Source organism: Ascidiella aspersa, chromosome 4 (genome assembly GCF_963924565.1).
Source record: "Ascidiella aspersa chromosome 4, kaAscAspe10.2, whole genome shotgun sequence".
NCBI classification, from domain to species: domain Eukaryota; kingdom Metazoa; phylum Chordata; class Ascidiacea; order Phlebobranchia; family Ascidiidae; genus Ascidiella; species Ascidiella aspersa.
This window is the reverse complement of record NC_139450.1, coordinates 25,733,545-25,755,528: the sequence shown is the minus strand read 5'-3', so window position 1 is coordinate 25,755,528 and position 21,984 is coordinate 25,733,545. Positions and strand designations below refer to the sequence as shown.

The following is a 21,984-nucleotide window of genomic DNA, read 5'->3' as shown; positions in this document are numbered from 1 at the left end:
TTTCTCGAAGCTTCTTCGTTGACAAAAAACTAAACAGTTTTAGTTGACTAGCGTAATTAAAAACGGAAAACAAAACAATTTTTAGTGAACGAAAGTCCCATTTCGTCGCATGTTTTTATTTTGCCTTACTAACCTACCGCTTGTATGTAATTCTTTTTTTCATGTGGTCTGAGTTTCAAAGAATGTACACTTATATATGGAGACTATGTTTTGATTTGATCGACTGGGTTTGTTAAAGGATCCTTTTGTTAAGGAGACACGCCTGATACGCCCCAGTGATTTTGATTCATCTGTTGGTAGCTATATTGACCAGAGTTTCTCAACCGCCGGCACGCGGACCGGTGCCGGTCAGCGTCAACTTTCCTCCGGTCCGCAAATATATTAAAATTTGATATCTCAATTGCAAAATTCAAGATGTTGAAGGCTTATCCATCAAATTTAGAACTTCGCCAGCTCCGTAATTTGTAGCATTGTGACGTAACAGAGATAATGATATTCTTTGGACTTCATTGTACGTCACAATGCTGCAACTGTTTAAAAGTAGGCTACAACTCGTAAGTCCTAAACTTTAAGACCAGTTGTATGTGAAAGCTGAGAAGCGTTTTAGTTGCATACTATTGCGTAATTAAATTTTGGGTTAACTTTGATGTTTGAAGGTCCACCGGTCTGCAAAATTTGTTTTGAAATTTGACCGGTCCGTATGCTTAAAAGGTTGACAAACACTGATATAGACAGTAAAAATGTTATTTGGGTTATTGTGTTTTTACAATCCATTCGTTGTCTTTTAAATAACTGTAGCCCCGAACGCTTTATGTCATTTTTCTCGCAATGTGTTCAAATTGTTCGTATAAAAAATGCATACAATTTTTACAACATAAATGAAATCAGTTATCCATCCGGCTTTTGTGTAGTACGGTCGTGAGTTTTAATATCTAGCCAGTTCGGACTTATTCAATATAAAATGGTAATATTGAATGATGGCAAAGTGAGATATTAATGACCGGTTTGGAGTAGACCTTTCATTTTTTAATCAAAGTTTACCATAAAAACGGTCAAGTAAAATATTCTCTCAACGCTGTTTAAAATTTCCCCGTTTCTGTGTTTTTGCTACCAAAGAAGTGTTGCGTGTTTTGTACGTTTACCATTACCACCTTAACAAATTTAATTATGCGAATGCTCCCAACGGCATCCCGGTAAAAGATTTGCTGCCGGCACGGCGAAAGACGCGCCTGTGTTATTTTTTACCAGGCTATCTCGTCATCTTCTTGAATGTATTTAAACTAAGATTTTAGTTGCATCTTTGTGCACTACACCGACAAAAATCTCCGTTGTGAGGTAACTTTGTGACGTCATCTTTAAAAAAGCATTTTTGTGTTGTTTCGCTGAGAAACTTATCTACTTTTACTTGTGAATATTCCTAAATGTGAATTTAGCGTTTGTTCTTATGATCAAATCGCCTGCGTTTTGTTAGTGTATTGCTGTTACGAAGATCTATGCACCTTTATGCATTGTTTTTTTGTCATGAGCTTATTTTCGTATTTTTGTTGACAAAGAAATATGGCGTTATAGACTTCAAACTTGTTTGACTAGCCGCAAAAGTTTGTAAGTATCTTCTAAGTGCGCCAAATAAGAGTGTATTTGTAATATTGCTATCGCTTGATAATGAGAGGCAGTTTGTTTGGCTGGCTTTTAGATCAAACCAATATAGGTAATTATGTGAGACCATTCAAAAGTTATTCACTTTTTTTGGGCTTCAGCCATAGAAAAGTCTATATTTTCCAGCTGCAATCTATATAAAAATATATATGACATTTCGTGGTTATCATAAGAAAAGTAAATTTAGCTACTCCTTTTCGAAATGTTAGATTAGGGATTTGTGATCACAGTGGTTTCTTTGATAGCAATATCGCTTCAAAGCTGAATAAAAAAATGCAACAGAGGATACGAAAAACATTTGGTTTATAGTCGTCGTTATCATAATAGTTCAATTGCGACGTTTTTGCGTCGCTTTTAACGAGCCTCTTCTTTCGCTGACAGCGGGCATTTTGATATTCAATGTGGCCGTGAAGTTTGGCAGCTATACGTAGCAGACTGTTCGCGTATGCCCTGCGGGTCACAACACAACGTGTCTTGTCTGACTGGTCCTCGGATCCTGGCCGCAGTTGACATTTTGGAAACTCTAAAAACTAAACGGCTGCTCAATTGGTTGCTGGAGTATTTTAGATTGGAATACGTTCAACTGACGGCCTTTCGATAGCTGTGAGATTTTTTTAGCGGCAGATTTTCGTTAGCAGTAAATCGTAGTTTAATATCAGGCTTTAAAGCTAGCCATGTAGTGCTCATAATAGGTATAATGTTATTTTACAGCTGGGAGTGCCGTTTAAAAAAAGATTCTCAGAGTAGCAAAAGTGCAATAATTTTCGTAGCGAAACGATGAACAATTTTGTAATTGGATGCATACACATTTTAGAGATGACGTCACAATGTTACGTCATAACGGTACATCTAAAACACTCAACCCGAGAAACCCGAGATTTTTAGATACATTCATGGAGATGGTGGGTTCGCCTCGTGAAAATATAAACAGTTGGTTAAAACAAGAACATTTTTTTACCGGCACGGCATTACTTCAAAAAATGTCTTAAAAAAGCCGTTTTAGCAGCATTAATTTTAAGGTTTACTTTAACCACTGCGTTTATTAAACACTAGTCTGTAAATAAAAATTACGCCAAAGTTCCCACCGTTGGTGTACCAGCTCAAGCAAAAGAAAAAGCAATGGTTTAATACTTTTAATTCAAACAGTTTTACATTTTAGGCCTTGTAAATGAATATTTATTCCTAATAGCCTACTATAGAATTTGGAAATAGTTGCCGAATGAGTGGACATGGAAGTTTGGCAAGCAATATTATCGGCTGTCCTCGTGGTGAGATTGGCAGGTAAGTTAGTAGAATGCTTAGTTGTCACAAATCTAATCAGCTGTTCTCTTTATTAAATTGCGAATTTCAAACATAAGGTCATACATTGATTAACTTAATCCATTAAGGTGACGTTTTTTAAATTACTTATATATATATATATGTATTTTAAGTATGAAACGCTACTTTAGGAAAAGCATAGAGTTTGCGTTTCTTGTTATCAACGAAAAATTCCACTTCGTAAACAAAAAGTCTGTATTAATATATATTCCCCATGAAATGATTAAATCAAATAGAAAATAAAAAAAAAGAACAGAAAAAAGAACAAGGTGTATGAGAAGAACCCAAAACAATAAAACTACTTTCAGACCCAAACCCTACTTTTTATAACTGTAAGCCTACTTTTGGCGCACTCTGTATATAGCGTACGATCGTAAAAGTCTGCCGGACTTTGCCGGGAAACTTAACGGCTGTGATTTAAAATCTATATAATTTCCTATTTCAGAGTCGGCATGCGTAGATAAGGGAGGCTGGTCGTTCTGCAACGCTGCACTGAAGGAGGTTGGAATGAGGTGCGCCTCACTGAAGACGAGAGATCGGGAGATGTGCCAAAAGTCGTGTCAGACGTGCAGCGATGGTGGGGATTAGGCTTACGCACTCACATTAGAAAATTAAATGTTGAACAACATTATCGTGCTTAACTTTCAGGCAGATATATGGAGGCCTTTTGTCAGATTTTAAAATGTTTCAATGTGTTTGTTTCACTGTAAACGTTATATTTGTGTTTAGAATACAGTTTATAGTGTAAAGGATCGGTAGCATTTTTTTAAAAAGGAGTAATTTCTAAAATCTAAAATCATTTTAATACAGCAAAGCAAATAATTCAAAACTAAGCTAAATAAGCCATTGAAAGTCAAGTTGTTCCTATAGATAAGTATAACTAAAACAAAAAAACAACTACGAACAATGTTTTGGTCGATTACCTGCCCACAGAGATACATGAGAGGCATATCGTTATTTAGTCATGTTTTTTTTTCTACAGCGGTGGTCATCACCCCACCCCCGTTCGCCCGTCCCAACCCACCAAATAACCCCCAACCCTTCCCACCTCGACTCCCCGCCCCCTATGTTCCCATCAACAACAACAACAATAGAAACAAGAGGTATGCATAGTTTGTTTACAATGTAAGCCTGAATATTAATAAATTGCAGTTTGGGCATATTGCTGGATTGTTTCGACTTACGTCATCTGGAAAGCCATATTGTCTAGGCCAGGGGCGGGCAACTTTTCCAGTCGGCGGGCCGGTTATGGTAAAATTAAGTACTTGGCGGGCCGTATTCCTGAATCGATACATTAATCGCGTATTTATCCACATATACAAGAAATATCGTATTTTGTTGTAGGCTACTGTTTTAAACGCAGCAACACTTTCATTGTACAGCAAACATACTGTATTTTTGCCGAATTTAGTAAAAAAGTAAGTATCTGGGCATTTAATCCTTTAAATTTGCGACACTCCTTGTCAACTTTTAGTTCACTGGCAAAATAGCTTGGCCTATTGAAACTTCTAAATCTAATTTTACCCACAAAGAAAACAAATAACCAAAGAATAACTATAACAGTCACTATTATTTGACGTGGAAAGCAAGTAGTGGGGATTGTGGCAGACTGTTGCCGCGAGCCACATTTTAATGTAAGACGGAAACTATCTGCGGGCCGCCCAAAATCCCGTCGCGGGCCGGCCCGCGGGTTGTATGTTGCCCGCCCCTGGTCTAGGCCAATGCTTTTCAACCTTTAAAGGAACCGTACGCACTTTTATTTCGGAAAATTTTCATCCGCACGAAACAAGCTTAATAAGTTTGCAGCCTTACGTTTTCCTTATTTGTAAAATAACAATGAAAGTTTTTGTGTACCGTATTAAAAACGTAAGCCTTAACCGATATGAAATAGATAGCTTAAGCCGTAATGAACCACTGAGAGACTATATTATTGTACCTGTAACGCATAGGAGGGAGCATCAGCTTATTTGTTTAATGCATTACACATATTGAAATATAATAATATGTACCATTTTCATCCGCACGACGCTTGTCATCCGCATTAATTTTTTTTCATCCCACAAGTTGAAAAGCACTGGTCTGGGCTATTTGACGTTATCTTCTTTGTATGAGCTACACGCTATACAACGAGGCGACAAACAATTTTCAATGCAAAAAAAATTGAGAAAATTCTTTCAACAACCAGTTTGGGTGAGGGGATTTTTGTGCTTTCGGTGCAGACAAAAATAAACGAAAAATATAACATCCCAATTGTCAAAATAAAACTTCCACGCTTTAATTTAAACAACAAATCTTATGAATGACATAATGCTCGGGACGACCGTGCTCAAAGTGTGCCATATCTGTATAGAAATAAAATACAAACTACATTAAACATCCCTTAGTGGAAGTATATTTGCGAAGTGTTTATACACATCGCAAAATCGCGCACAAAAATATTACACCAAAAGCAACATGACGTCAATAAATCCTCTATAGAACGTCTCTCATAAGACATCAAACCAGACACACACCAAATTAAAACCACCAAACCGAATGGCAAAATTTCAGTTCCCAAGATACAGTGGCCTCAAGAACGAAACTCCAGTGGTCAAACCAGGCCAAGATAAAATAGATGCAACACGATTGCATACAGGAAGCTGCAAGGTAGTGAAGTTAAGGTTTAGAAAACATAGTTTTACTTTACTACTGTTTTAAATTCAAATTGCTTATTTCCAGTGACTCCGGAGACCCGACATTTCCGATGTGGGCCGTCATACTTATTGTGGTCTTCATGATCGCCCTGTTCATCGCCATTACGGTGATCTTCTTCTGCTGCAAGAAGAAGCTGAAGAAGCGGAGGATGGAAAAGAATCGACTGCTCCTGAAAAGATCCGCCATGAACTCTTACCAGCAGCAGGTTTACAAAACTTGATCATTAATTGTCATATTCCGTTTTGCAATGCCTGCACGACTTAAAATGTATATATCATATCACCAAGCAAATCCAAGGGACACATGTATGTGACATGTACGGCAATTATTCTTATAAAAAAAACTTCTTTTGTTTCAGCCGCAAATTTCAGTTTGGGACGAGCGGCCCGAATGGACGAATGAAGCATTCGTGGAAGATGGAAACGGAAGGTAAATAAAAAAAACTAAGCAGGCTATAAAAAGTCAGTGTCCACATGGAGTAGGCTACTCCTGTATCGTGTAGGTCAGTGTTTCTTACACTTGTGACTTACGGCACCCTACGTACTGCAAAAAATACAAATATAGTTTGCGGCCTACTCACTTGCGTTTACCGTAAAATAAAAAGAAAAAAAAGCATTGTAAAACTATTTGCCAATTTATTGCATTCAAATCATACACAAACGATTGTACAACAAAGCGCACCTGTAGGGAAACAACAATTATAATAAGTTTTACACTTATTCAACAAATTTAGCTTAGTTTTGCACCCGGCAAACACTCTACTCAATAAAGTATTTAATTATTAACCGTATTTTAGCGTATTTGGGAAAATATGCCGCGGGCAGGAAGAATTAAACCAGTGGGTCGAATCTGGCCCACTGGCAATACTTGGGAGACTTCTTCCCTATGACATTGTCCACTTTTTTTATCTTTCCTCACGCAGAAATTCTTACCTTCCGGGACAGAATCGAAATAACTCTTCAGCTTGGATTCAGAACGACTTAAACGCAAGGGTGGAGTCAATGGTTCGACCAGATAACAGATATACCTTGGTAAGAACACCCCTTAAGTGATTTGAATTGCAATGAGCTGAGCGCGTCCTGCATATAAACAAAGTTTAATGTCAAACTCATATAAATTATCGAAAAAGTAGCGTGTAATGTGGCTGTGATACAATGTAACACATTGATAATAAGATAAAGGTTTATGCCATACTGCAAACACCTTCTGTTTTAGGACTTGTTGTCAGTGTGACAGGTAGCCTACTCGATGAAGCACGATTGTGCGAAAGCCTGTGAAGATATCAATACATTTTGTCGTTATACATTGCCACCTGATTATTTAGAATTGGCAAATACGACCATTTACGAAGATTCTTATTCAAGTTCCACTAAGTAAAACGCCTTTAGGCTTTATTTTAATGAGATTTGTTTTGCGGCTTTTCTTTTTAATGTTTCTTATTGCAGAAGAACGTGAACCTGCAACAGAACGCCGAAGGAACGATGAAACGTAAAGCACCAGCACCACCACCGGGTATGTATTAAAAAAGACTCCGAACCATTTTCCCAGGCGGAAGGAAATAGTCAAGTAGTGTCTACCAAATCTGCGGTTCGTCCACGATCATCGAACATATAAGACGACTCTATCGCTTGTCGAATTTATGCCAATTACTTCATTTGCCAAATCCCATTGAAGACTATAGCCTGCCTGTAAAATCAAATTTTAAAATAGCTTCAATTAGGCATTTACATGGTTTTGGAGCCGTTTAGTTTTGAAACAAGTAGGCCTATTGACTTTTTACGTTTGGATCAATCTTGCACCCACTCCCACCCCTGGAAAACACACTGTCCAACATAGGGCGTTAAAACTACGCCTCACTTAAAAAAAGATTATGAACAAACTTAAATAAAACTAAACGGATAAATTTGAAACGTAATGGCCAAGCATCAGCCATTATCTTTCAATTGGATTTGTGACAGTATGATTTAACCGAAACGCAATGTTGTATTGTTTGGCGCTTTGCAGAGCAAACGTACGAGAACCTACGATCGGATAAGGAGGGAACGAACAGGCATACATCGCGACGCGCACCTCCTCCCCCGCCCCCCACTGACCCGATGGATGTGAGTGTATGATTTGAGAGAAATACCACAATAGTTTTATTGATTGCGTTGCTATAATCATCAACTTATAATATATAGACAGGGTTACCATCTGCCAAGCGTAATAAATAAGCACGCTACTCAAAACTCGGGGGTGATCCAGTTTTTTTGGAGGGCATCCAAATCCAAATAATCCTAAAATCACTTAGTCTCTACGCCAAATGCACCAAATGCGCGTAAATACAAGAAACGCGCAATAAAAATTATAGTGAGGCCTAAGAAAATCTAAAATAAGACAAGGTGTCGGTATGCTAATCCTGTATATAGATCATCCTCGTTTCGGTATATAGATTTTCGTTTAAAGCCACAAGATGGCCGATACTTCGTTTTCTAATCCGATACCAATTCCCGTTCTTTTAGGCAAAAAGAAGCGCCGATCATATATAACCGGTACCATATGACTTAAGTAAGGCCAAATAGAGGATCAAATCAACACGTGCAAATCTAATGTTTTCCGGGATTTTACGAAAATAATATACTTTACCGTAAGGACACTTGGATACCTTTATTGTTGCTATGATATTTCTAAAAAATAGTTACATTTTTAAAGTGGAAAACGCTCAGTTATAGTTATAAAAACATGCTTGAAATGCTCGCATCAATAACCAGCCTAGTATCGGACAAGTAGCGATATTATTACTTGACGTCGGGTGTCTGCTCCGATCCGATATTGTCGAAGATACCTATTAAACGTAATTGAACCACGAACAAAATAATTTTAATTTAGTTCCATTCTTTTAAATTGCTTGTCATGGAATTTGTGCCTATTTGCCTGAAATGCATACTATTATTTATTCTGTAATAAGCTAGGGACGATAGTTACTCAGAAGCTATTATTATTTTAAAGGATTGCAGCACCGGTATAAACGAAGAAGTGCATCAATTCAGAAGTTTGCCCGCGATCCCAGTTCAAGAAAACCAGCAACAAAATACAAGTAAGAGAGACGATGCGGTAATTATCTGCTCCACTTCTAATTTAAACTTCTAATTAAAAAAGGGAACGATTTTCTTCAATTTATATGAGTTTTTTCATTTTGGTTTAAAATCATGTTTTTGTCGGTTTTAATTGTTTTTAATTTATTGTTTCTATGTTTTCTTTCTTTTATTTAATTTATGCTTGTTTTGTCAAATTACGGAGTTTAATGTTTTGTAGTTCATTCTGAGTTTTTATTATGCTTTGCTCTACTAGATCGAAGAACAATGAGTCACGAAGCTCCGAATGCAATGCAAAGAACAACGTCCACAGCGACATCTACCGGTACGCAAACTTTACCTGGAAAAGAAGAAGAGGGCGTCGACGAGCCGTCACCAGCAAGCACTACAGGGTAGGTCAAACTCCGAAAATGCACCCCAAAAATCACTGGTTTAAACGGTTGCCGTTCATTGGTCACCCCATTTAGAACTCGGCTAAGACTTGCATAATTATCTTCAAGATTTTTACCGAAAAGTACACGATTGATTAATGGTTTTACGAAGTTATGTAAAGAACAACAGAGCCACTATTTTACCGACAATAAGAGTAATTTAGCGGAGCTTTTTGCATCTTTTTCGGCGAAATAAACCCAGAATTAAAAATCTGCACGTTACTTTCAAAACGAACCAATATGTGTTTTCTAAAACGTAAATTTCTCAAATCGCAGCAATCATAAAAATGGATGGCGTATTTTTACATATAACTATGGTTCGTTGAATACTTAACACACATACATCAGAAAACAAACAGCTGCAAAATTTCTTATCATTTAATTTCGTTTCGTGAAGATATTGTTTCCTTAACGAAATCCGCAGTTTAATTTGTTCACGATCTTCATTAACTCCACGATTTCAGATCCGACCAAAGTTCTTCGTCTTCCGAGGACGAACACGTCCATCAGGAGGAGCAGGACGGTCGGCATCCGAGCAAGGCGGACTCGGAGGCGACCGGGATCGTGAGCATCCTTGGCGAGTGGATGAAGCACCTCTCGGCACAGAAGAACGAGCTCGAGGAATACTACAACAAGTAAGTCTCAGTGTCGGAATAAGGCTATTCGCACATTTTTTTATTAAGTTGTGCAACGAATGCCTTAAAGTGTCTAAAAGTGTTTTATTCGCAGCTATTTAAATACTGGTGTTATCGCGCAACTCGAGAAATGTTGAAAAGGCAGTCGCAATATATTAAGAGATTCATAGAACAAAGATGTAACACATGAGCTGCTATTTAAATATTTCGTGTATTCTCGAAAGGCGAAAAGAGCTTGAAAAGGCAGCTGCAACATATTCAAAAAGGTATACAAAATAAGTTTAAAATTGAAAGACATTTCTACGCTGCCAGTTAAGCGTTTTGTGGAACCACGCAAGTCAGCAAAGCTTGAAAAGGCGGTCTATTTAACGTTTTAACATTAAAATAAACGCAAAACGTTTATTTTGAAGGGCGCATTAACGTCATTTATTTACGCATTGTTTTGTAATATTGCTAAGTCTTATCGGAGAAGCAATTTTATAAATTTTAATTCCGAATATTTTAACATTTCGTGTCCCACTAAAATTGTTTTCCGAATTCTACCCAATAATTCCCTTTTTTACTCTTTGAGCTTTCAAACCCAATGTGGTCTTTTTGACCAAAAAGTGCTTTGGACAAATAACTTGACTACGACTTAAGACATTTTGTTAAATTATGTTTCCTAAAATTAAGTGTTTTCGTTTTAAAATTGGGTTATTTATTTCAAATTTGGAACGTAAAACAATTTGCTTATTGATCATCGCGTTTTTGATATTTTCGGTTGAAATAATCGGCCGATTTACCAATAATATTAGTTTACTGTTTTATTGTTACTTTAATGGCTTGAAGTTGACTTGCTCTAAAATTGTTTTGTTTTACGTTGGCAACTGATGATTTGGACTGGGACTGAAGTGATATTATTTGCAAAAGACTTGCCTTGAACATAAGTTATTTTACAAACGACTTCATTGAGACGCAGGTCATTTCAAAATGCCTAGTTTACAACACTGGTAAGCATCTTCCATTTAACTCCACTTTTTATCCAGTTTGACGGGCTACGTTGACGCACTGTCGATCCAACCAACCGACAGCGTATCTCAAGTCGGTGAAAACGACCACAATCTATTGAACCGAAACCTAACTGCCACCGATGCAATGCGAAGCAAATCACTAAATTACGTAAGTGACATCAGCGATTTTGTAAACGATTTGCGACAGTTAAGTACGATGCGATTGACAACGATCGGAAAATCGGTCATACGACAAACGGAGTAAAATTTCAAGTAAAGTTAAAACGTTGAGTTTTGATTCAACTTCAATCGGAGATTAATAACGACACCACCTAGGCACCTTTATACCTTTTAAACACCTAATGGTGTTACCTGGTCTAAATACTGCCTTCTTTTCCTGTTAATTTAATATACTGTTTGTTTGATTTTGTGTTAAATGGATTTTTACTCACGTAAATGTTTACACTGATGCTGAAATGATTTATGGCGAAGCGCTTGTAAATAACGCAAGTCAATGTTATCGAATAATATGGGAACATCAACGTACTAACAAAAACAAAATACTTTAAAAAAAACGTTAATTTACGTTGCTTAGTCGCCTTATACATCGACCGCAAAGCCATTTTTAACAAGGAAAACCCCTTTACAGCACATTTTTTAATGAAAAATATCACCAGTCTAACAACAAGTGATCTTCTACTAATCCGTAATTAAACGCTTTTACCGGTCAAAAGATAATTGCCTACCTTATAATGCGGCTTGTATTTCCTTTGTATCTGCTATACAGTATACACTATTGTCCGCAGAATGCCCGAATGCATCCGGATTTTCCCGACCCCCCGGAGTCCCTTTTGAACGGATGGAAAGAGGAGGACACCCATGATCTCCACAACCAGACGAAGGTGAGAAGATGCTTGTCAGATTAATTAACAACTACAGTGCAGCCACGGTCGTCGCAATTTACCAGTGTTGTAAACTGGTCGTTTTAAAATGACTTGTGTCCGAGTCAAGTTGTTTGTAAAATAACTGTCCAAATCAAGTATGTACAATAGAAACAAGTGAAATCCCATTCCAAGTAATAAGTTGCCTAGGTCAAGTCCCCAGTTCTTCTAAATCAATAATAAACCAGGTCAACTCCAAGTTAAGTCATTGGCAGAAAAGCTAAACGTTAACAAATCAAATAAGTAATCTCGTCCGATTGTTATAAAAAAACAACTAAACTAAAAATTAACAGTAAGGCATCATACACCAAGAAAGTTTGTTTAGCTTTGGTCTAAAAGACTGGAGTCATTTCATTTAAAAAACAGTGATTTATAAGTGCTCAAGTCGAGTTATTGAATTTAGGTGACCCAAGTCATTGAAGTAAGTTATTAGGCTACAACACTGCATTTAACGTACTGTTTTTCAAATTAATGTACTGTAAATGTACACCCTAACTTAAAAGAATAAAATACCAAATGATTGTCCAAATTCTGAATGTTCTTCTTAGACAATGAGTTCAGTTTATTTACAAGGATAACGTAGATTTTGTTTCATTCACAAGGATAAATGAAAAAGTAAATTTCGCAATGGTGAAAGGCAAAACAGTTTATAAACGTTTTGCTGAAGACGAGGCGTCTATAAAATTGAAAAACTAATATATTGCCCTATTCATAAGGTCGTTCGAGACTTGAAGTTGAAGTTGGCTGAACTGGAAGGGCTTCTCAAGGACGCAAGAGATTTTCAAGACGATGAGGTAACTAAAGGATAAGAAGCTGTCCTAATGACTATGTTTTATATGAAGCTATGTATTTTTTCCATGTTGCCTAGCGCGTTTGTTCGTAAATATTGTTATGAATACGATAAAATGATAAAAGGGAATCACAGATCTTTCAAAAAATCAATCCAATCTTCAAAATGTTATACAAAATCGCGAAACGCGACACAGTTGTTTACTTAGCTTTATATGATATAAAAATTATTTTTGGTAATGACAGAAATTAGTTTCTGGATATAATACTACAACATGTTATTAAATTTTCTGTTTTCCAAGAAAATTGTCAAACATTAATTTCGCTTTAGGAAACATAAAACAGCAAGTGTATTGCCGAAACGACATGCCAAAACGTTCAGTCTCTCATTTCTAATACTGAATTAACCGAATTTCTACCGCGTTTTTGTAGACAAATTACGAAACGCCGATTGCCCTCTACGACCTTCCCCCGCCCCCCAAACAGCAACCGGCGCGTACCTTGCCCCCTCAGCATACCAAGCAGCAAATGCAACAGAGAGCGGCGAAAACGCTTCCAACAAGAAAAGTGGGCAGCTTGACGATCCGGGTAAGCACCTAGTCGTTTAAAAAAGTCTTATGCCTAAGATTGTTTGAGTTCTTAAAAAAGCACAATGTCTAACTGGCGGCCGACTTAAGTCTAATTGCAAGGATACTCTGAAGACCTCAAAACTTTTGTGTAATATAAAAATGGTATTTTTTTGACCAACTCGGTAAATAGCGTTGTTTTCAGAATATAAAAATGAGTTCGCTAATTTAAATCAACAATTACGTTCTGCTCCATTTAAAACATAATATATTAAAATAAGCTAACATCTTATGTTTTTTTTTCCACAGCAAAATCTTGTTTCACTTAAATAAAAGTTTTAAAGGTTTTAATTGCTTGATAAGCCAAATGCTTCACACAAAATCAGACATCAAGGTTTAAAACTTACAATACAAAATATGCATATCATCAAGTTTATGGAATCATCTGGTTTTCTTTACAAATAAAAAGTAAAAATTAACAGATAGCCAGTCCCAGTCTATAAGCAATTTAAATATGAAGTCAAGTCTCTGTTGATGCAAGTCAATGAAATCAAAGACATTACCAACTGAAATGTCAAGTCATTTTAAAAAATAACAATTCAAGTCGAAGTCATGAGTTGCCTAAGATAAATCCCAAGTCATTGATATAATAAAACAAACGAAAAACCGTTAAAATTATATAACTCGTCCGAATATGAGCAAGATATTTTAACTTAAAACTAACAAAACTAACATGTTCCAATCTAGTCGTTTTACGTGCAAAACTTTGGATACATAGCTCAATATTATATTAAAATGTAAAATGAAAAAACACATAGTTTAAATCCAAGTAATTGTACCAAAACGACTTAAATCAAGTCAAGTCTTTTGAAAACAGTGACTTAGGTCAACTCATTCACTTAAGTCAATACAGTTCACTAAAATCAAAAGTCATTAGAAAAATATTCTTTAAACTTTCCTGTCTTAGTCAAAATCAGTCTTAATAGGTTGCGAAATATATTTCTCCTTTAAATAACTATAACTTATGAATGACTGACTTCGACTAAGACAGGAAAGTCTAAAGAATATTTGCTACCTTTAAATCATTGTCGTCATTTACGTGTAAGGAGTAAGGACGATGAGATATCTTCATATTTTACTCATTCAGTTTATCATCATTAGTAAAGTGACCTGTTCAACTAATCCCGATTAACGCGTCTGATATAGTCTCTTCTTTCGTCACTGGAACCTTTCGACGCGGAACGCTACGTGGCCAAGATCCGGAAGATCATGGAAGTGGCGTCTCAGCACGTTGCCATGGCGATGAATGCCAAGGAGTCCGACGCCCTGCCCTCCACCCGTCTCCTGCGCCAGATACACCACGTAATGAGGGACGTCTTGGAGCCTAGGATGTGAGTGGGAAGACTGGTCTGTGTAGGCTTTCCATTTTCTGGCCAATTTGGATTGATAGGCGTACCAAATAAGTGCAATCCCAAGTGTGGTTTAGGTTTAAAGTTAATTTGGATTATCTACAGTAAAATTCAAGGCAAAACTTTTGACAAAAACGTGTTATGTAGCCTACTACCAAAGTTTATTTCGTGATTTATATAGTTTACTTTCTTGTTTATTTTTGATAAGGCGTTCAACGATTACAAAAGAAAAAACACATGCTACAATTGAATCTAGTTTTGTCAGCTACATAAGCACCAAGACGACAAAGGCTAAATTATATTGTAGCCTATACTACACGTTTAACAACGAAACTTGAAAATTTTTAAATCCACAATAAAAACAATAAAAATCACACCATTCGGGACTAAGGTTTACCTTTAAAATACTTTTTGGTTCATATCGACAGATCACTTTAGTCTAAACAAGCGATGAAGTTGCATACATCAAACAGCTAAACTTATATTGATGTTTTATTAGGAGACACTTGTCTTCTCGGCGCAACATTGTTGTTTTTTACAGTCCGAAGTTGGCCAATGAATATTGATAATACTCGCTTATCACCAAGCCTTCTTAAAGAGCACGTCATTTAACTAGTGATTCTTAAGCTTTTTTAAACCAGGGTATACTTTTCAAAAAAAAAAGTGCCAGGCCCCACTAAAAGTGCTATATGTTTGCTCTGTCGCTACAGAAACACCTATGCCCGACCAAATGTATGCCAGGCTCAGGCCCCACTTTAATAATCACGTACTTAAGCAGAAACATGTGTAGCTTCCAATTCGGTGCAAACCTCTTTTGCAAAACGTTTCTGTTTTTATCGCAGGACGACCAACATCCTTCTCGCAACCCAAGCGGCGAACAACCTTACAGTCAAGCTCACAAGATCAATGGTCCAGGATCAAGCGGTTCTGCCAAGAGCAACAAGAAAAGAGGCCAAGGACTTATGCGATCGCCTTTGCTTCCTTGTAAAGCAGCTGCTCGAGATTTCGATTCAGCTGAAGAAAAATCTAAATGGGTTGCAGCAGCAGGTGTGTAGCGGCCTGAAAACTTTTTTCTAACATAGAAAATAAATCGTACAGTGTCTGACGATGTATGATGAAATTCAAACAGTGCTATTTATTTCAACATTACCACCTGAATTATACGATTAAATTATTTTTGTTTGATTGTATTTATAATGATTTAAAACGAATCTTTATTTATTTTGAACAGTTTTAGAGAGAATCCTTTTTTTGTTTCAATTTTAAACAGTTGGTCAAAAAACTCGACTTTTCTGATATGGTAATAAAGATAGTTTCATTCAAGAAAACTCCTTTCATAACACTTACAGCTGGCGGTAGATTTTTCTTCCTTTTTCATAAACTACACTACAAAAATAACACGATAAAGATTAAATTCGGTTACCTCCTGATCATTCTGGTAGGGAAAAAGTAAAGCTTTTAATATTATAAATTGGAGAAATTCTGACTACATCAGTATAAACAAGTAGTCTAAACGAAATGAATATAATTTTTAAATGAGTCAATTACAGTCAACAAATAGTAGTTTTCCACCATGGTTCCTTAAAACATAGTTTATTGATGTATATGCTGTATTTTTACCCTGTTAAAAACATTGCATAGAACCATTCGAGGGAGTCATTCTTTTTAGAAACATCTCGAGGGAATCATTTGTTACAGTTGTTCCCTCAGTTGTTCCAGGTAGTCGTTTTTTCAGGGGTTCCAGGAAATAGTTTTGCCAGGGGGTTCCAGGAAATCGCTTTAACAGGTGTTACAGGGAAAGCTTCTTTTGTAAAGTCTCAACTCACATAGCAAATACAACTTTCTTGTTCCAGGACACCATCTCCTTCGTCAGCGCGTTCTCTCGTCTCGCTCTGAAGGTGATGGAGAGCTGCTTCGGCCTGATGTGTCTCTTCCAGCGTTGCAAGAGTCCCACGCGCCAGGAGGATAGGAAGACTCTGCCATCTTCCGGGAAGCAGGAGCGGCACAGGAGCTACGAGAGCGCCTCCATTCCCATCAAGAACGCGCTGACTTCCGGCGACATCGCCAGGCTCAGTGACGGTCTGGCAAAGCTTGAGTCGCTGCTAAAGTCAGGTTTGTACAAAGCTTTTGATTTACCATGCTTGGGTTTCCAATTTGTGGTTAAACAAAAGAGTTATAAGTAAGTATAAGTCAGGTTATACAAAAATTTGGCTAAATGTTATGAACAATTTAAACAAACAACACGATTTCAGTTTAAGTCGTTGGCCGTCCAAGCCCCTTACTTTTATACCAAGTTTTCTGAATTAACCGCCCTAAATTTTTTCAGACAAGTTTCCTGATGTAAAATGTAAATCGTAGGTCAAAGCTAGAGCAGCCAAGTCGGTTAAATTATAAAGTTATTACACAAACAGATACCATTGCGCTTTTGTAAATCAATACAAAAACTAAAAAGTTAAAGCTTCAAGTACTCTTTAAGTATCATATTTTTAGTTTTAGTTTTACCGAAAAAAGCGCAACAGCAAGAGAACTCCTTGCTTTTCGCCACTGTTTAGTATAGGCCATGTCCTATACCTAAAAATGTAAAATAGTTGCTACTGTAAAGAAAACCAATTCAAATCTGTATTTATTTAATTTTGGCAGGGAAAATTCCGGAACTTGAATCTTCCACTCTTCCCAGTGCTTTCGCGTCGAGCAACTCTCGTCCGCCACCCAGCGAAACCGACATGGAATCGACTGTGACGTATGACAGCGAGTGCGACACATGCGTCAGGTTAGCTCTAACAAATAAACAACTAAAATTCAAATTGACCAAAAATTAAGTAAATTGCAGGAACAAACGTTTGTTTAAAACGAATATATAATCGCCTTGACGGGATTCGTTAATTCGAAATGTAGTCGTTTAATTCGAATGAAACCGTCCGAACAAACTAACAGGATGCTCTTTCGGCTATTTCTTATTTATTAACAAACTTATTTGAAACTTTTTGCGTCATGTGGGGCAAAGTTTCATTTCCTGATAAGGTTATTCTGTATAAGAAGTCGAAAAAAAATGAATTGTCAAAAAAACATCTCATTAGTATATAATGCCTCGCACTAACAGTAGGCCTATATTTACTGTCACAAATAAGTTAGTGATAAATAGGTCTTGCCTAAAACACCAATCTGCTATAATAAAGATGACAGGTATCAATAGACCTGAAGTAGGTTGCTAATCTAGTAGCAGCAAAATGACAGGTCTTTTAAAAAGTGTTGTACAGTAGGTATATGCCTTGGTTACATTGTTGAATAGGCGGCGGGCGAGTGCTGGTGGATTTGCATTCGGCGGGCGAGTGCTAAAAAATACAAATTGATACTAGTTAAATCGCAACAGACGGATGCGTTTGCTGGCCCTTAAACCCCAATAGACTCCACATGAAAGGCAAAGGCTTCCGGTAACGGCATTTTAAGACAGCTTACTCACATATAAAGAATATTAGAGCCAATACAGAAGTAGGTAGCACACTTTAAGGGCTTCAAATAGATTAAAATATGCTACCTACCTCTGTATGGGCTATGATATTAGTTCAACGTTTAACTTCCACCTTCAGCAATTATTATCCTTCGAAGCTTACTCACAAATATCCATTTAATTACAGTTGTTCGACGTGCGCCCCTTACGAGAGCAGTCAAGAGGGTTACGCACCCAGGAACCCCTACTACTTTCCCGGAGACCGGGAACGACAACATCAGCATGTGCTCCAGCAGGCCCCGCCCCAGATGCAAAGCCTACCATCGGTGATGCCAGCCCCGGTTGACCCTTATTCGAGGCCCTCAACTAGACCAAACAAAAGAGAAGAGAGATCAAGGTCCAGGGATGATATGGATCCGGTAAATGGGAGACCACCGACGCACGATCTTCCCTTTAATCCCGGAAACGATCGACGAAACGAGGAAGAGGAGGCACGTCATCAGCTCCTCTTGGCAAAGTATCTTAACGATCTGCTGCGATCGCAGGAGAAGAAGTCAAATCTTTACCCCAACTTTAAGCCACCACCGCAGGCTGTTGCACCAAGTGCGCCAGAGCCTAAAGCGCCTTCGGCACGCCCCCAGAAGCGTCCGGTTGCACCTAAGGTGGAGGTTGTGCGAAACCCGAAAGACAAGCCTAGCAAGAAGGACAAATCCGACAGAAAGAAGAAACCGAAATCACGCAAGTCTAAATCGAAAACAAAGCCGAGCGAAGACAAACCGGTTGACAAAATTGAAGATCCTTTACAAAAGAAAAGTATCCCAGAAGAAGCAAATCCAGACAAACCAGACGATAAACCAGGCAAACCAGAAAATAAGCCTGACAAATCAGGGGATAAACCAGACGAACCAGAGGATAGTCATGAAAAACCAGAAGATAAGCCTGACGAACCAGAAGACAATCCTGATGAACCAGACGATAAGCCTGACAAACCAGAGGATAAGCCTGAAGAACCAGAGGAAATTCCTGATGAGCCAGAGGATAAGCCAGATGAACCAGAAGATACCCCGGACGAATCAGTAGATCAACCAGACGAACCAGCGGATAAACCTGACGAACCAGAGAATAATCCTAACAAACTAGACGATAAGCCTGACGAACCAGATGATAATCCAGATAAACCAGACGATCGGCCTGACGAGCCGGAGGATAAGCCTGACGAGCCGGAGGATAAGCCTGACGAACCAGAGGATAATCCTAACCAACCAGAAGATAAGCCTGACGAACCAGAGGAAAATCCTGATAAACCAGAGGATAAGCCAGATGAACCAGAAGATAAGCCTGACGAACCAGAGGAAAATCCTGGTGAACCAGAGGATAAGCCCGACGAACCAGATGATAAGCCTGACGAACCAGAGGGTAAACCAGATGAACCAGATGATAAGCCTCACGAACCAGAGGAAAATCCCGATGAACCAGATGATAAGCCTGACGAACCAGAGGAAAATCCTGCTGAACCAGAAAATAAGCCCGACGAACCAGAGGACAAGCCCGACGAACCAGAGGATAAACCAGATGAACCAGAAGATAAGCCTGACGAACCAAAGGAAAATCCTGATGAACCAGAGGATAAGCCCGACGAACCAGAGGATAAGCCTGACGAAACTGAAGATAAGCCAGACGAACCAGATGATAAGCCTGACGAACCAGAGGATAAACCAGATGATCCAGATGATAAGCCTGACGAAACAGAGGATAAGCCTGATGAACCAGAGGATAAGCCTGACGAACCAGAAGATAAGCCTGACGAACCAGAGGATAAACCAGATGATAAGCCTGACGAACCAGAGGAAAATCCTGATGAACCAGAGGATAAGCCCGATGAACCAGAGGATAAGCCTGATGAACCTGATGATAAGCCAGATGAACCAGATGATAAGCCTGACGAACCAGAGGATAAACCAGATGAACCAGATAATAAGCCTGACGAACCACAGGATAAGCCTGACGAACCTGATGATAAGCCAGATGAAGCAGATGATAAGCCTGACGAACCAGAGGATAAGCCTGATGAACCAGAGGATAAGCCTGACGAACCAGATGATAAACCAGATGAACCAGATAATAAGCCTGACGAACCACAGGATAAGCCTGACGAACCTGATGATAAGCCTGATGAACCAGATGATAAGCCTGACGAACCAGAGGAAAATCCTGATGAGCCAGATGATAAGCCTGACGAACCAGAGGATAATCCTGACGAACCAGAGGATAAACCAGATGATAATCCTGATGAAACAGATGATAAGCCTGACGAACCAGAGGATGAACCAGATGAACCAGAGGACAAGCCTGACGAACCAGAAGATAAGCCTGACGAACCAGAGGATAAACCAGATAAACCAGATAAACCAGATAAACCAGATAATGAGCCTGACGAACCAGAGGATAATCCTGACGAACCAGAGGATAAACCAGATGATAATCCTGATGAACCAGAGGATAAGCCTGACGAACCAGAGGAAAATCCCGATGAACCAGAGGACAAGCCTGACGAACCAGAGGATAAGCCTGAAGAACCAGATGATAAGCCAGATGAACCAGAGGATAAGCCAGACGAACCGAAAGATAAGCCAGATAAAAAAACGAAAAAGCCGAAGTTCAAACTGCCAAAATTATTTGGCAAAAAGAAATAAACCGATTTTAGCGTCACATAACATTCGTTTCATTATTTATATTTGTTAAGTTGTTTTTATTTTTCCGCTTTCAACAATACAAGCTGCAAAGTGCATCTAATTACACTTTATTGCAAATAAAGCTGGATTTCATGGATCCCTTAGGATTACGTGGACCACTTTCAGGTAATCCACAAAGGCTGATTTAAATCTCGAGCAAAAAGAGCAAAAGTAGCGTTCCATTATTAAATTTGCCGAAGGCGCGAAACGTTGGATGAATTACATTCCTTTATTATACGATCATCCTAAAATAGTCCGGTCAAAGCCCTAAAACTGTATTCCGTTTATGATAGCTGGTCAGTTTGGGCCTTCAATATCGAAAATTATGAAAACATGCAGTATATTAGTTAGAGCTGTATAAAAACACACAACAAGACCCAAAAAGCAACAACATCTAAATCAGAATAATCTATTTTACCATAACACTAAAATCAACGACATAATAAAGCCAAGTTACGCAGTATTAACCACGACAAAATAAGTTCTAAAATCGTCTGAATAAAACCTAAATCTGTCGGAATAAGTCATTTAAAGGAATAAGACCTAAATGGCCAAAATAACGCCCAAACCTATAGGGACAGGTTATGGAACGGTTGGGGGAAACCTTATTCGAATTGGCCGTTTTGGTGTCGACCTTTGGGCACCCTACTTTGAAAGGCCCGGATTGTTTGCCTCTGTTTAGTGATAGGTACGGGTAGAATTAGAATTTGGATTAGGGTTGAAATCATTAGGAGAGTTAGTGATGAAGTTAGGGGTTGGGTGTTGGGTTAGGCATAAGGTGGTAGGCTAAAGGCCTTATTCTGGCCACAGGCCTTATTTTGGCAATTTAGGCGCTAATTCGACGAATTTACGTCTTATTTCGACTTAAACGTTATTACAAATATTATAGGTACCGTATTAGTCATATTTTGGTCTATTCCAAGCTGCGTTTCATGCCGTTGATGTTGTTCTATTTTCAGTCTTATGGCTGCGGAGTCCCGCTAGATATGTTGGCAAGTTCATCTTCCTCAGTTAGCGAATAGTCAACATTAGCCATTGGCATTTCAATGGAAGTGCTACGAACCCAATCATATTGCTTAATGTTTATTGATTGAAAATAGTGATGCAAGTTCATTTCCAGACGTGGTCCTTTATTTAAAACTAGACGAAATACCCGGCGTTGCCCAGGTTAAATAGAATATTTACCAGATATTTTAACTGGTTAAAAATTAATTTCACCACAATAATCATCATAATGTACAAAGTATACCTGAATTTTATCTGGTTAAACGAAATGAAACAATCCATCATACTGTGGGTT

At 38.1% G+C, this 21,984-nt stretch overlaps 1 protein-coding gene across 1 annotated transcript; it reads left to right on the top strand.

The window, feature by feature from the left end:
- Window positions 1–2,885: 2,885 nt before the first annotated feature.
- LOC146157163 (uncharacterized) lies at window positions 2,886–20,712 on the top strand. The gene is made up of 21 exons (XM_083388104.1): window positions 2,886–2,937; window positions 3,422–3,553; window positions 3,959–4,079; window positions 5,695–5,875; window positions 6,029–6,099; window positions 6,593–6,701; window positions 7,116–7,182; window positions 7,675–7,772; window positions 8,659–8,746; window positions 9,001–9,136; window positions 9,640–9,810; window positions 10,836–10,968; window positions 11,606–11,701; window positions 12,457–12,534; window positions 12,962–13,117; window positions 14,302–14,486; window positions 15,347–15,551; window positions 16,358–16,616; window positions 17,145–17,267; window positions 17,752–17,764; window positions 18,140–20,712. Exons 1-21 carry the CDS (start codon window positions 2,886–2,888, stop codon window positions 20,643–20,645), a joined length of 4,980 nt encoding a protein of 1,659 aa, XP_083244230.1. The 3' UTR covers window positions 20,646–20,712.
- Window positions 20,713–21,984: the final 1,272 nt, after the last annotated feature.

Bases quoted from the DNA above. Each gene is read 5' to 3' on its own strand.
- LOC146157163 (XM_083388104.1), top strand. From the start codon at position 2,886: ATGGAAGTTTGGCAAGCAATATTATCGGCTGTCCTCGTGGTGAGATTG. The intron at 5,876-6,028 runs GTTTACAAAACT...CTTTTGTTTCAG, and splicing joins TGAACTCTTACCAGCAGCAG to CCGCAAATTTCAGTTTGGGA. The intron at 14,487-15,346 runs GTGAGTGGGAAG...TTTTTATCGCAG, and splicing joins GACGTCTTGGAGCCTAGGAT to GACGACCAACATCCTTCTCG.